This window comes from Ornithorhynchus anatinus, chromosome X1 (genome assembly GCF_004115215.2).
Source record: "Ornithorhynchus anatinus isolate Pmale09 chromosome X1, mOrnAna1.pri.v4, whole genome shotgun sequence".
Lineage (NCBI taxonomy): Eukaryota > Metazoa > Chordata > Mammalia > Monotremata > Ornithorhynchidae > Ornithorhynchus > Ornithorhynchus anatinus.
Window position 1 is genome coordinate 2,781,144 of NC_041749.1, and position 13,402 is coordinate 2,794,545.

General features: G+C 55.5%; 1 protein-coding gene across 1 annotated transcript; it reads right to left on the bottom strand.

Annotated features, from left to right (window-relative positions):
- Positions 1 to 1,716: 1,716 nt before the first annotated feature.
- SOX11 (SRY-box transcription factor 11) lies at positions 1,717 to 5,151 on the bottom strand. The gene is made up of 4 exons (XM_029051593.2): positions 4,521 to 5,151; positions 4,395 to 4,460; positions 3,761 to 4,262; positions 1,717 to 3,625 (listed from the first exon to the last, which is right to left on the bottom strand). The coding sequence occupies exons 1-4, from the start codon at positions 4,984 to 4,986 to the stop codon at positions 3,322 to 3,324; spliced, it is 1,338 nt and encodes a 445-aa protein (XP_028907426.1). The 5' UTR covers positions 4,987 to 5,151; the 3' UTR covers positions 1,717 to 3,321.
- Positions 5,152 to 13,402: the final 8,251 nt, after the last annotated feature.

The window sequence follows — 13,402 nt, forward strand, 5'->3', positions numbered from 1 at the left end:
GACTGAGGAGCCCACGACCGTTTTCCCTAAAAAGCAGCCCTCTCCCGCCTGTCCTCTCCATTACGCGCAGCTCCGACCTTTACGCACCGAAGATGGTCCCCGCTGTCTGGCGGGGGGGATGGGGGGCGTGGGGGGAGGGGGTGTCGGGAGGGAGGGAGGGGGTGGGGAGGGGGGCTCAGAGGAGGAGGGACGGGGGGGAGGGGATGCGGGGGCGGGAGGGGGAAGATCCAGATCGCGCCAACTGGCCAGGGGGACCCGGAGTCCAAGGACCGGCTGCGCTCAAGTCAGGGGTGAGGAGGAGGGGGCAGAAGCCCCTCCTGCAGCCCCCTCCCCCCATCGCTTTGCATTTCAGAGCAGCCCCCCGACCCTCCCCCACCGTCTCCTCCTCCTCCGGACTGGGGGGGGCGGGGGGGCTTTTAGTTTTCCCCTCGGGCTCCATCCCCAGCCTCCAGCTAGCAGCCAGCAGGATTGCTCCCACCGACCCTCCTCCCCAGCCCCCGAGCTGGGCGAGGGGTGATGCGGGAGGGAGGGGGGCCGGGCCAAACCGGAGCCAGCTCCCTGCTCGGGGAGGAGAACCCGGGAAACCGGGGACCCCGACACACCAAATCCGGAGGAGGGAGGGGGCGTCTGGAGATTCGATTTAGGGGGGGGAAAGGCCGAGTCCCCGGTCCCTGGCCACAGGCTTGCAAGAGGCCTCGGCCCGGCGCCAGTGACCCCGACGGCCCTTGTCCGTGTCCCCTTGGGAATCTTTTGGTTCCCCATTCCCACCGCGGCCAGTCCTGTCCAGCCCGGTAGACCGGGTCCAGAGCCCCCGCCCCCACCCCCCACCCCTTAACCCTCTGTCTCCCCCCAGGCCACCCACCCCTCGCCCTTTCCCCCTCCGAGGGGGCAGGGGATGAGGGTGGGGGGCGGGTGGGAGGAGCCCGTCATCGGGCAGGGACCGTCTCCATCTGGGGCCCAATTGTCCATTCCAAGCGCTCGGCACAGTGTTCCGCACATAGTAAGCGCTCAATAAATACCACTGAATGCATGAATAAATGAAGGGTCCCCTCCTCTCTCCTCTGACCCTCCAGGACCGTCCATCTCCCAGGCCCCGGCCTCGGACGGAGGGAGACGAAGCTGAAATCGATCCCCGCTGGGAGCCAAAGCAAGGACCTGCTCCTTGGAGGCGGCCCCCTCCCCCTTCTCCTCCTCCTCACACCACCACCGCCTCTGCAGACCCTCCCAGCACAATAACGCGCCGAGAAGACCGAAATAACGTGCATGAAATCACGTCCACTCCAACCCCCTTTTTCTCCCTCCCCACCCCTCTCCATCTCCTTTCATCCCTGGGAGTCTCCCGGGCGGCCGGACGGGGGAAGGGAAAGTGGGAATGGGGAGGGAGATGGGAGAAGGGAGAGGCCTCCAAATGGCAAAAGGGGAAAAGAAGTGAACGGGAAGGGTGCGGGGAGGGAAAGAGACGCGGTCATTCGGCTATGAAAACTCTATCCAAAGAGGAAAAAGAAATCCGAATACCGATTTGGCTCATCGATTTAGCACTCTCCAGTCTGCGCATCATAGACAGTCTCCCTCTCCCTCCGACCCGCGGTCCGGCGAAAGGCCTTGCCAGAATTATCGGTATTATTATTCCCGGATGCATGTTTTCTCCTGGAGGATGGAGGGGCGGGAAGCCGGGATCTCCAGCTTTACTTCCAGAGAGACTAACGGCGATGCGTGTTTCTATCAGTTCCAGCTGATTTATTAAAATCGTCAAATACAGACTTTCAGCATAAAAAAAAAAACCCAGGCAATGATGTTGACAGTGCACGAGTCTGCTTTGCCATCATTTGCTACAAAATATGCAGATGGTCTGTACTTTATTTAGATTATATTGCACAAAAGGAAAAAAAAAAACTTTCTTTTACTATGTGCCTTTTTTTTTTTTTTTGCTAAAAATCGAGAATCCAGTTTCATAACCTTCCATCCGGGGCCCCATCCACATATCACAGCGTATGAGATACATAAAGTCCTACTATAATACAGTACATATACAATCTTTAAACTAAGGTAACAGCTCTGAGGTCCTATATCACCATTTTCAATAAATCTTTACCTACAAATATTGAACAAATCTGAACTATAGCTGTACAAAAAAGTGTTTGTTTTTTTTTTTTAAACCACAAGGCCTTTAGATGCAAGGATTATTTTAAAATTGTAATCCTTTTAAAACCAGGACGTAACGTACCAACATACTTGCATGCTAAAAACAGAGGAAAAAAAAAAAAAAGAAATCAAAAGGGAAGAAGTGCCTGAAAGTCTTACTGAAAAAACACAGCAAGAATGTTCCCTTTTCACTGTACAAAAATACGCCTGAAAATATATTAATTTTTAAAAAAGACTGAGGTCTGTTATGTATCAAAAATGTTTCAATACCTTTTGTACTGAGGTCTAGGCTGTCTGGTATTCAATCAAGGAGGTATAAGGGAACAAGTTACAAAAAAAAAGTTGGCAAGTAGAAATCACATTTGTAAAACCATAAACAATTTGATCTGAAAAGTAAACTCTGATCTTAAGTCAGTTCACAGTTTTTTTGTTTTTTTTTTGTAAGCGTTTGTACAGTCTGCATTTTTTCAAGCTCCCTGCAGCTTTGTTAAGAATCGGATGCATAGAAGACATCAGTTTTCTCCCTCCAAAAAAAAAAAAAGTTGCAATGGTCCCTTTTTTTTAAAAAAAAAAAATCAACAGTTCTTTAAGATCTCTCAGGAAAGAAATAAAAATCCACAAACCCCCTTGAGTTAACAGTTGTGCTGCCAAAAAGGCTTCTTTGCAGACCGTCTTCCAGACTTCAATCAAAGACTGACATGCTTCTAACAGCGCAGCATTCCGGCGCGTTTCCCCCCAGTCCCATTCGCCTTTGTTGCGATGATCGATTTCAGGAATTTAAAAAATAATACTCATTAAAAAAAAAAAACAAAAACATAGCTGGGAAAAGAAAATCACAACTCCAGGCTCGGTTCGGAACTACCTTGAGACACAATAAGAAAAGAAAATAGAAAAAAAAAAAATAACAACAACAACAAAAAAAAAAATCGAAGAGCTACTCATTTCGCTTTAACTCCAATTTTTTTTCATCATCTCTTTCCGAATTTTTTTCTCTTCTCCGCATCATCTCCATCCTCCGCGCCTTCCTCTTTTTTGTGTGTTTTTTTCTCTCTCTCTCTCCTCTCCTCTCTCCTCTCTTTCTCTCTCCATCATCACCACCAGGCCCACCACCACCACCACCAACGCCACCGCCACCACCACCACCAGTGACCACCATCACCGCCTCCGAGGCCCGGGGTTTCAGTAGGTGAAGACCAAGTCGGAAAAGTTGGCCTCCAGCCAATCTCCCGCGATCATCTCGCTGAGCTCGGGGGTGCAGTAGTCGGGGAACTCAAAGTGGGAGCCCATGCTCCCCTCGCTGAACGAATCCAAGTCCTTGTCGACCAGGGTGAGGGCCAGGTTGCCCGCCGCGGGGTTGCCGCTGAGCTGCTCGCCCGGCCCTTGGGGGTTCTGGGAGAAATTCAAGCTGAGGTCGAACATCAGGTCGTCCGTCTCTTCCCCGGAGCTGGAGGTGGACACGGAGCGCGAGGAGGCGGGGGACAGGCTGGTCATCTGGGCCTGCTGCTGTTGGGCCTGCTGTTGGGCCTGCTGCTGCTGGGCCTGCTGCTGCTGCTGTTGGGCCTGCTGCTGCTGCTGCTGCTGCTGCTGCTGGGCCTGCTGCTGCTGGGCCTGCTGTTGCTGCTGTTGGGCCTGCTGTTGCTGCTGAGTGTTCTGCTTGGTGATGTTCTTGAAGCTGTAGTAGAGCCGGCTGGCGCTGCCCCCTCCGCCCTGGCCCGCCGAGGGGGCGACCGCCCCGCGCACCTCCTCGTACAGGCTGGCCCCCTCGGTGGACTCGGCCGAGGAGCTCAAGGTGGGACTGGCGGGCACCTTGGCCACGTTGTAGCGCCGGAGCAGCTGCTGCTGGTGGTGGTGGTGGTGGTGGTGGGCGTGGGTGGGGTGGGCGTGGGGGGCATGCGGATGGTGCTGCGCCGGCTGCAGCCGCTGCTCCTCGTCCTCGTCCTCGTCCTCCTGCTTGATGCGGAGCTGCAGCTCGTCGTCGTCGTCGTCCTCGTCGTCGTCCTCGTCGACGAACACGCACTTCACCGCCTTGCCCCCGCCGCCGGCCCTGACCGGCCCGAAGAGCCGGTCCTCTCCGCATCCGTCCCCGGGGTGCGCCCCTCTGCCAGGAGGCCCGGCCTTGGGGCAGGAGCCGCCGGAGGAGGAGGAGGAGGAGGAGGAGGAGGAGGAGGAGGAGGTGTTGGTGGAGGTGTTGGTGGTGGTGGAGGTGGTGGAGGTGGAAGAAGAAGAGGAGGAGGAGGAGGAGGAGGAGGAGGAGGAGGAGGAGGGAGGGGTCTTCGGCTTGCTACATTTCTTGCTGGAGCTCTTGGACCCTTTGGTGCCTCCCCCTCCCGTGCCACAGCCCCCTCCTCCTCCTCCACCACCTCCACCTCCACCTCCACCACCTCCACCTCCACCACCTCCACCTCCTCCTCCTCCTCCGCCGTTCTTCTCCGGGCTCTGTCCGGCCCCCGGCTTGGCCGCCGGGTCCATTTTGGGCTTTTTCCTCGGCCGGTACTTGTAGTCGGGGTAGTCGGCCATGTGCTTGAGCCTCAGCCGCTCGGCCTCGCGGATGAAGGGGATCTTCTCGCTGTCCTTGAGCATCTTCCAGCGCTTGCCCAGCCTCTTGGAGATCTCGGCGTTGTGCATGTCCGGCGACTGCTCCATGATCTTCCTCCTCTCGATCTTCGACCAGACCATGAAGGCGTTCATGGGCCGCTTGATGTGGCCCGAGGCCGTCTTGCACCAGTCCGGGTCGCTCTCGTCCAGGGCGGCCGGGCTGCAGGCCAGGAACTCGCCCTCCTCCGTGTCGGTGGCCTCCCGGGGCAGGGCTCCGTCGCCCTCGGGGCCGTCCGCCTGCTGGACCATGGTCAGCCGGGGTGACAAGGGGTCTCCGGACCCCCCGCCCCCGCCGCTCGGACGCTCGGACGCCGGCCCGTCCACCCTCGACGACCCCCGAGGCCCCGGCCCGGCGCCCCTCTCCTTCCTCGGCGGCCCCGACCTGGAGGGGACGGACGGACGGAGGGACGGAGGGAGGGACGGAGGGACGGAGGGAGGGACGGAGGGACGGAGGGAGGGACGCAGGGAGGGCTGGAGGGTGGGGGGTCGGAGGGAGGATGGCCGGACGGATGCTCGCCGCCCCCCGGCCGGAGGGCGGGGGAGGGGGGCGCCGGCGGGACCCTCTGCCAGACCCTGCGCGCCAACGGCCGGTCCTTCGACGCTGCCCCGGCGCCCGCGCGCGGCTCCTTCTGCGAAAAGTTGCGGGCTTCTCCCCCAACTAGTTATCAGGGTGGCAGGGGGGTGACATCACCGGGGCCGGGAGCCAATGGCCGGGACCGGGCACCGCCCCCCGTCCCCGTCCCCCCGCCCCTCGCCCCTCCCCGTCCCCGTCCCCCCCTTCCCTCCCCGTCCCCGCCCCCCGCCCCTCTTCCCGGCGCGGCTCCCTTTGGAGAGAAGGAGCCGGGAGGGAGGCGTGGCGACCGGCGACCGATGGAGGAGTCGCCCGGACGCCCGGGACCCTCCGGCCGGCCGGACGCCCACGCCCTCCCGGACGCCCCCTCTGCGCTGCAGGACCGGGTCCGGAGGCGGGACCGGCCGGGGGTCCGGAGGCGGGAGTCCCACGCGTGTCCCCCGCCCCCTCGGCGCCGTTCCTTGGAAAGCCCGACCCGGAGGCGGGACCGGCCGGGAGCGCGTCCTCTAGGCACCCGCCCGGGGCCGGACGCGTGGGACCGTCCCGTGCCACCCACGCGTGTCCCCCGCGCCCTCCGTTGGCAAGCCGGACCCGGAGCAAGGACCGGCGGGGAGCCTGGCCTCTAGGCCCACGCGGGGGACGGTCCACGTGCGACCCACTCCCGTCTGCCCCCCCCCTCCGCCCCCCCCGGCCGTCCACGCGTGTCCTGGCTTGGAAAGGCGGACCTGGAGTGAGGGAGGGCCGGCCGGGAGCGTGGGCCTGCAGGCCCCCGGCGGGGCGGGGGAGGGGGCCTGGGCCTGGCCGCGGGGGACCCACGCGTGTCCCTGGGCGCCGGCCGGCGGCCCACCCGCCCCGTGGCCACCGCGGGCCGGCCGGCCGGCCTCTCTCCTCCCCGCGTCCGGCCACCCCGAAGGAGGCGCTCCAGCACCGCCAGCCTCGGCGGGCCCGGACGGCCCCCTCCCCCCTCCGGGCCCCCTCCTCCTTCCTTCCCTCCCAACCCTTCCCCACCCTCTCCCCCTCCCCCGCCTTCCCGACCCCCTCCTCATTTTGCCCCCTTCTCCCCCCTCGAGGAAATGAAATCCATTCGCGGCCCGACAGGCGGGATTTCGTCTCCGCGGTTCGCGTGCCATCCGTTACGCCGTTGTTCGACTCCCCCTTGTCGGCACCGCGCCTCTTCGGTGGAGTCTTTTTTATTTTTAGTTTGGCCGCCCCCCCTCCCCTCCCGAAACCACTGTCGGACCCCCCTCCTCCTCCCCCCCACCCCAGCCCCGAAATAGGACGTGGAGCAGGGGCTCCGGGGGACCGGAGAGATGCCCTTCCCGGGCCGGGAAGAGAGGATGCCGCCAGGCTGCCGAGATGGCCTGCCCCTCCGATCTTGGCCGCTCCTTCCCCTGGACCGCTCCCCTCGCCATCCCCTCTCCCCCACCCGCCGTCCTCCCTCCTCTTCTCTCTCTTTCTCTTTCCGTCCGTCGGTCTCTCCCCTTCCACCTCCGGATCCTGGGGGCGAGCTCGTCCCCAACCCGCAAGAAGCCTTCCGGCACCTCAGGCTCGCCCTTTTCCGTGGATGACTCCGAGCGGAGCGAAAGAGAAAGAGGCAGGCATTTCCCCCCCGCCCGACCGTGATTTCTGGAGGTAGTCGCTACCTAGCCAGAGGAGCGGCGGCGCACGCCGACTGTTCGGACGGCACCCGACTCTGCCCGAGGACGATCCGGGTGCATCGGGGTGCTCTTTGGGGACGGGGTTCCGATGGGGGAGGTCCCTCCTGTGTCCCGGAGGAACTCGTCGAGGCGGTTGCCCCGCGTCTTGAAGTCTAACGTTTTCTTCAAAGGAACGCTTGGGTGTGGTGCCTTCCCCCCCCCACCGTCCCCGAGGAGAGAGGAAACTCTGCCTTAGAGAAGAGAGGGGAAGAGTCTTCCTCTGGGATTCCGCCTCCGGCCACCGCCGGCTCCGGCTACTTCGCGCCGGGTGCCGATTGACCCCGGTGCGGTTATTTCGGTTGGTCCTGGCGGAAACGATGCATTTTCACTCCGGCTCTAGTGTCGGGGAGAGAAATGGCAGGAGGCGGTAGATCTCCCTCCTCCATCTCGCAGCCTGTCGACGAGAGGCCCGCATCCCAGTCCTCTACCCTTGGCTCTGCCAAAAAAGGCGTCGGATCTGCAATCCCCGGAGATCCCGGCCGTGTCGAACCCTGATATCGTTGTAAATCCGTGCTCCTTTAGGGAGCCGCCTTCCCTCCGGAGCGTCTTCTGCACGGCGGGGACCTCCCGCCGTGCCTCTTGGAGGTTCGGAATCTACAGGATCCCGGGCGGTGTGGAAAAATTCATTCCTTCGATGGTATTTATCGAGCGCTCACTCTGTGCAGAGCGCTGTACTGAGCGCTTGGAATGTACGCTTAGGCAACGGGTAGAGACCCGTCCCCGCCCGGTGACGGGTTCACGGTCCGAACGGGGGAGACAGACCGCAAAGCCCAACGAAACGAAAGACGACATCATGGGGATAAAGAGAAGCAAGGGGATGTGCACCTCAGTAACGAAATAAATGGGGTGATAAGTGATAGATACAGATGAGCGCAGTGCTGAGGGGAAGGGGAAAGAGCAGAGGGTGGAGGGGAGGGGGAACAGAGGGAAGGGGGAGGCTCAGTCTGGGAAGGCCTCCTGGAGGAGGTGAGCTCTCAGTCGGGCTTTGAAGAGGGGGAGAGAGTTAGTCTGGCGGAGGTGGGGAGGGAGGGCGTTCCAGGGCGGCGGCAGGACGTGGGCCGGGGGTCGACGGCGGGATGGGCGCGAGCGGGGGACGGTGAGGAGGTGAGCGGCATCTTCCCCAGCCCTCAGATGCTATGGTGCGTTTGATTTGCCCTCACGGGTCACCCAGCTATTAGAAGGGAGGTGGAGCGAAGGGATCATCCCACCTCGTGATAATAATCATGATGATGATGATGGCGGCATCTGTCAAGCGCTTGCTCTGTGCCAAGCCCTCTTCTCAGCACTGGGGTAAATACAGTGTAATCAGGTTAGCCCACGAGGGACTCGGTCCCAATCCGCATTTTACGGATGAGGTAACTGAGGCACAGACAAGTGAATGATAATGTGGGTATCTGTTAAGCGCTTACTATGCGCAGAGCACTGTTCTAAGCGCTGGGGTAGATACAGGGTAATCAGGTTGTCCTACGTGAGGCTTTAATCCCCATTTTACAGGTGAGGGAACTGAGGCACAGAGAAGTGAAGTGACTTGCCCACAGTCACACAGCTGACGAGAGGCAGGGCCGGGATTCGAACCCACGACCTCCGACTCCCAAGGCCGGGCTCTTTCCACTGAGCCACGCAAGTGAAGTGGCTGGCCCAATCACACGGCAGGCGAGCGGCGGAGCCGGGATTAGAGCCCACGACCTCGGAACTCCCGAGCCGGTGCTCTCGCCACCAGGCCGTGCCGCTCCCCTTAACTTCACGTGACTCGCGATAAATTTCCACTCCGCTTTGAGGGCCGAAGACAAACTGGCGAAACTCACTCAGCGTGATGTTACGTCTCACTCTCGTCTCTTGGAAATGGTTTTCGAAATTCCTCGCCAGTGAGGAATCTTTTTATCCTGTAACATTTGACCTGTCTTCGGGTCATAGTAAAAAGCAATGTTGACTTCCGTAGGGATGTCACAATCGGTGTGGAGTTAAAAGAAAGATATTAAATTGGATTTTCCTTTTCTTTTTTTCCCTCCTACTGCGCATACTGCTCTTTTAAGAGGTTTAAAGAGCGTTGTGCATCCTTTAGAAAGGGAACGAGGTTGTTCCCGGATCGGGGGTGAGTGGCCTGTAAGGTCCTCGTGGTCGGGGAATGTGTCTGTTTATGGTGGTATTGTACTCTCCCAAACTCACAGTACAGTGCTCCGCACACGGTAAGTGCTCAGTAAGTAACAGAGGAGCAGTATGGCCTAATGGCAAGAGCCCGGGCTTGGGAGTCAGAGGTCGTGGGTTCTAATGCCGGCTCCGCCGCTTGTCTGCCGTGTGACCTCGGGGAAGTCACTTCTCTTCTCCTCAGGTACCTCATCTGTAAAATGGGGATTAAGACGGGTGAGCCTCTTGTGGGACGGGGACTGTGTCCGTCCTCCTGATTACCTTGTATCTAACCCAGCGCTTCGAACCGCGTTCGGCACGTGGTAAACGCGTAACAAATCCCGTCGATATTGTCACCGTCATCACAGGACTGACCGACTGGCTGACGGACAACTGGAAGGAGGGAAATTTTGCATAGGAATGAAAATTGGCAGAGAATGAGTGGGGCAAGAAAGTGACGGTACTGGGTGAATCGGTGACTCAACTAGATTTTTCCGAAGAGGGGTATTTGCATACCTCTTAGTTACTTTCAATAGAGTATTTTCCCCAGAATATAAGCTCCAAAAGACCCGTGAAGTAAAAGGAACAAACTGTTTTACTTCAGCGGCTTTTTCAAAAATTCTTTCTACCGCGGATCTACCGTACTGAGTTCCGGGTCGCCAAAGTTCAGTAGAAGAGGAACGCGGTGCATTTTCAGTTCGTCTCTTGGTATTGCGTTTTCTTCTGTTTTTTCCTCAGCATCTCTCCGAAGATATTAAAGTCCTATGAAAACTTCCGTTCTCCTTTCAGACACAGTAGTTTCATGGCATATCCATGGAAAACAGATGCTTGTAAAAGAAGCATCAATAAACTGCTTAAAGAATGTTGAGATAAGCAAGCCAGAAAACCTGGCCTTCCAGAATAGTGGCCCATCTAGAAAATCAAATTTAGTGGAACAAAAGACTTTCTGCCTTGTTTCCCACATGGGAAATGGCTGGATTAAATCCAGAGGATACAGATTTTCAAGAGCAACTTACGTTCCATCTGTAAATTTAAAGAAAACAAGACACGAGTGTCTTTTTTTTTCCCCCAATCTGACCGTAAGCGGGCTGATAGATGGTTTGGATAAGAAAATAGGAAATTGCATTTTTTGTTTTCCAGAGATTAGACCTTCTAGATAGAACTGTCATGATAACCTGTTGGTGGGTTTTTTTTTTTTTCCCTGGTTTATCAGGAATTCAGCGTTTGGAATAAGAATAGGTGTCTGAGGCCAAATTTACACAGTAACTATTTATTGGCTGACCGAGGTGAGGGTGTTGCGAGGGGTTGGGGGTGGGGGAAGGACTCCTGTATTCAGGGGGTTGGACAAACAGAAAAACAAGTCTGGTTGATGCAGACTAAGGTGGTTTTGTTGGGATTTTTTTCCCCTTAACTTCCTGAGCTATATAAGCTATGACGATCGATATTGTTTTTGCTTCACAAGGCCTGACCTGAGCTTTAATAGGATTTTGGGAGTAACGATACCTGGAGTCCATGCAAGGTTCAGAAAATAATGAAGAGACAATATCTCAAAACAGCAGGAAGGCAAGACTTAATGTGGTCTTCCAGCCTCCTGTTGCTCTCCTGCTCATCCCGTAATACAAGCCCATAATAATAATAATAATAATTACGGTATCTGTTAAGCGCTTACTATGTGCCGAGCACTGTTCTAAGCGCTGGGGTAGATACAGGGGAATCAGATTGTCCCACGTGGGGCTCACATTTTTTAATCCCCATTTTTACAGATGAGGTTACTGAGGCACAGAGAAGTTAAGTGAGTTGCCCAAGGTCACACTGCTAAGTGGCAGAGTCGGGATTAGAACCCATGACCTCTGACTCCCAAGCCCGGGCTCTTTCCACTGAGCCACGAGAAGCTTGTCGCTGTGTGATCTTGGGCAAGTCACTGAACTTCTCTGGGCCTCAGTTCCCTTAAACCTGGGACTCAGAGAGTCAGGGGTTCTCACCTAAGCTTCATCACAGTGCTCTTTCCACTGAGCCACGCTGCTTCCTCAGGCACCTACTATGGGCGACACGTCGCTTAGTACAGAGCTCTGCGCATCGTAAGCGCTCAATAAATACGATCGAATGAACGAATCGTATTGAGCACTCGGGAGAGTACCTCAGAGTTCACAGACATGATCCCTGCCCTCGAGGAGCACCTAGTGAGGAAGACACAAAAATGATCCTCGCTTACACGCAAGCGGATGTAGCGTCTTTGGAAAAGACTAGTCGGTACCTTCAGAAATTTCCCGTGACTTTCCGTTCCAAAGCCCGTCTTTGCTCTCGCCACATGAAACACCTGCCATCCCTCACTTTTGACTCTCCTACCTCTGATCTATTATTGTTCAGGTCTTCCCCCTCTTTCACAGAAAGTCACCTCCTCTGGAAGTCAGCCCGATTAATCCTCCCTTCTTCCCAACCATGTTATCCCCTCAGCCACCCCGGCGGTCTTGTTTATTTATTAGTTAGTCATTCTCTCGTATCTATCATTTGTACCTATTTTCTCACTCTTGACTCTGGTCCATTCATCATCCTCTTTATCAACATCTTCATCAGCGGCATTTATTAAGCATCCACTGGGCAGAGAGCAATATACCAGGCCCTTGTGGAACGTAAAAGATGTGATTCCCATGCTTAAGGATAAGAATACATCATATGCACCTGCGTGCTGAGGCAGTTGAGGAGGTGGCTTGATCGGGAAGAAGGGAATTTACCCTTCTGCCTTCCATAAGACTCTCTGCTGACAAGGATTATTCTCTTGCATTTCTCGTACTTCTAGTAATAGTAATACCATCCAGTGAATGTTCTATGAATCCGTTCAGTTCTGCCATCCGTTCATTCGGCTGTATTTATCGAGCGCTTACTGTGTGCAGAGCGGCGTACTAGACGCTTGGGAAAGGACAGTACAACGACAGAGACAATGCCTGCCCACAACGAGCTCTGCTCTTCATTTTTTGATGATGATTCCACTCATGGTGAGGCATTCTGTGTCTAATTCTCTTCCTCTCTTCAAATCCCTACTTAAAGCTCACCTCCTCCAAGAGGCCTTCCCAGACCGAGCTCCCCCCTTTTTCCCTCTGCTCCCTCTACCCCCCCTTCACCTCTCCGCAGCTAAACCCTCTTCCCCCCCGCCCTTTCCCTCTCCCGTCCCACCCCCTCAGCACTGTACTCGTCCGCTCGACTGTATATATCTTTATCACCCTATTTATTTTGTTCATTTTGTTTAATGAGATGTACATCACCCTGATTCTATTTAGTTTTACGAGATGTTCCTCCCCTCGACTCTATCTATTGCCATTGTTCTTGTCTGCCCGTCTCCCCCGATTAGACCGTAAGCCCGTCAGAGGGCAGGGACTGTATCGGTTGCCGACTTGTACATTCCAAGCGCTCGGTACAGTGCTCTGCACATAGGAAGCGCTCAATAAATACTATTGAATGAATGAAATTATGTGTGTGAATGTGCCCGGCAAGACTGATGCATAACCGACATGCCTACTGCCTAGTTTGCCTTCGTTCATTCATTCGTTAGTATTTTTTGAGCACCTGCTCTGTGCTGAGCGCTGAACTAGACACTGGGGAGAGCGCAAAACGAAGACACTGACCCGACTCTCAAGGAGAGACGGGGAGTCATAATTGATATCCCCTCCGGTGGGAGCGGGAGAAAACAAAGAGATATTACTAGAAATGGCAAGTAGTTACTTGTAAAGTAACTACTAGTAAAAGTAACTAGCGTGGGAAAATAAATGAATGAACCAATGGAGTAAATAAATCACCGTAGAGTCGGATCTCACATTTAACTTCACAACTGGTTCCTAAAAAGGGCTTTGAGTCTAAATGTTAGTCATAACACATTTTCTCAACGGAACAATGTTACACAAGGAGGTTTGGTTCCCGAATCAGGGTCGAAAATCGACAATTTTGGACGAGTAGTGTCGGTCTATATTTTATAAAATATGTATAGAATATAAAATACATATAGAAACTATTAACTAGTCAATTTAAGTATATTTTCAAACAATATTTAAGCACCTACCATGTGCCAGGTAGTGTACTAAACACTGGGGTAGATACAAGATGATCAGGTTGGACTCAGTCCATATCCCTCATGGAGCTCACAGTCTTAGTTAATGTTTGTATTGTAAATAGTTACAATATCGATAGGAAAAATCAAAGAAAAGTTAAAAATAGAGTACAAAAATAGTACCGTGCTCTATTATCATTATTATTACATTTCTTAAGCACTTACTGTGTGCCA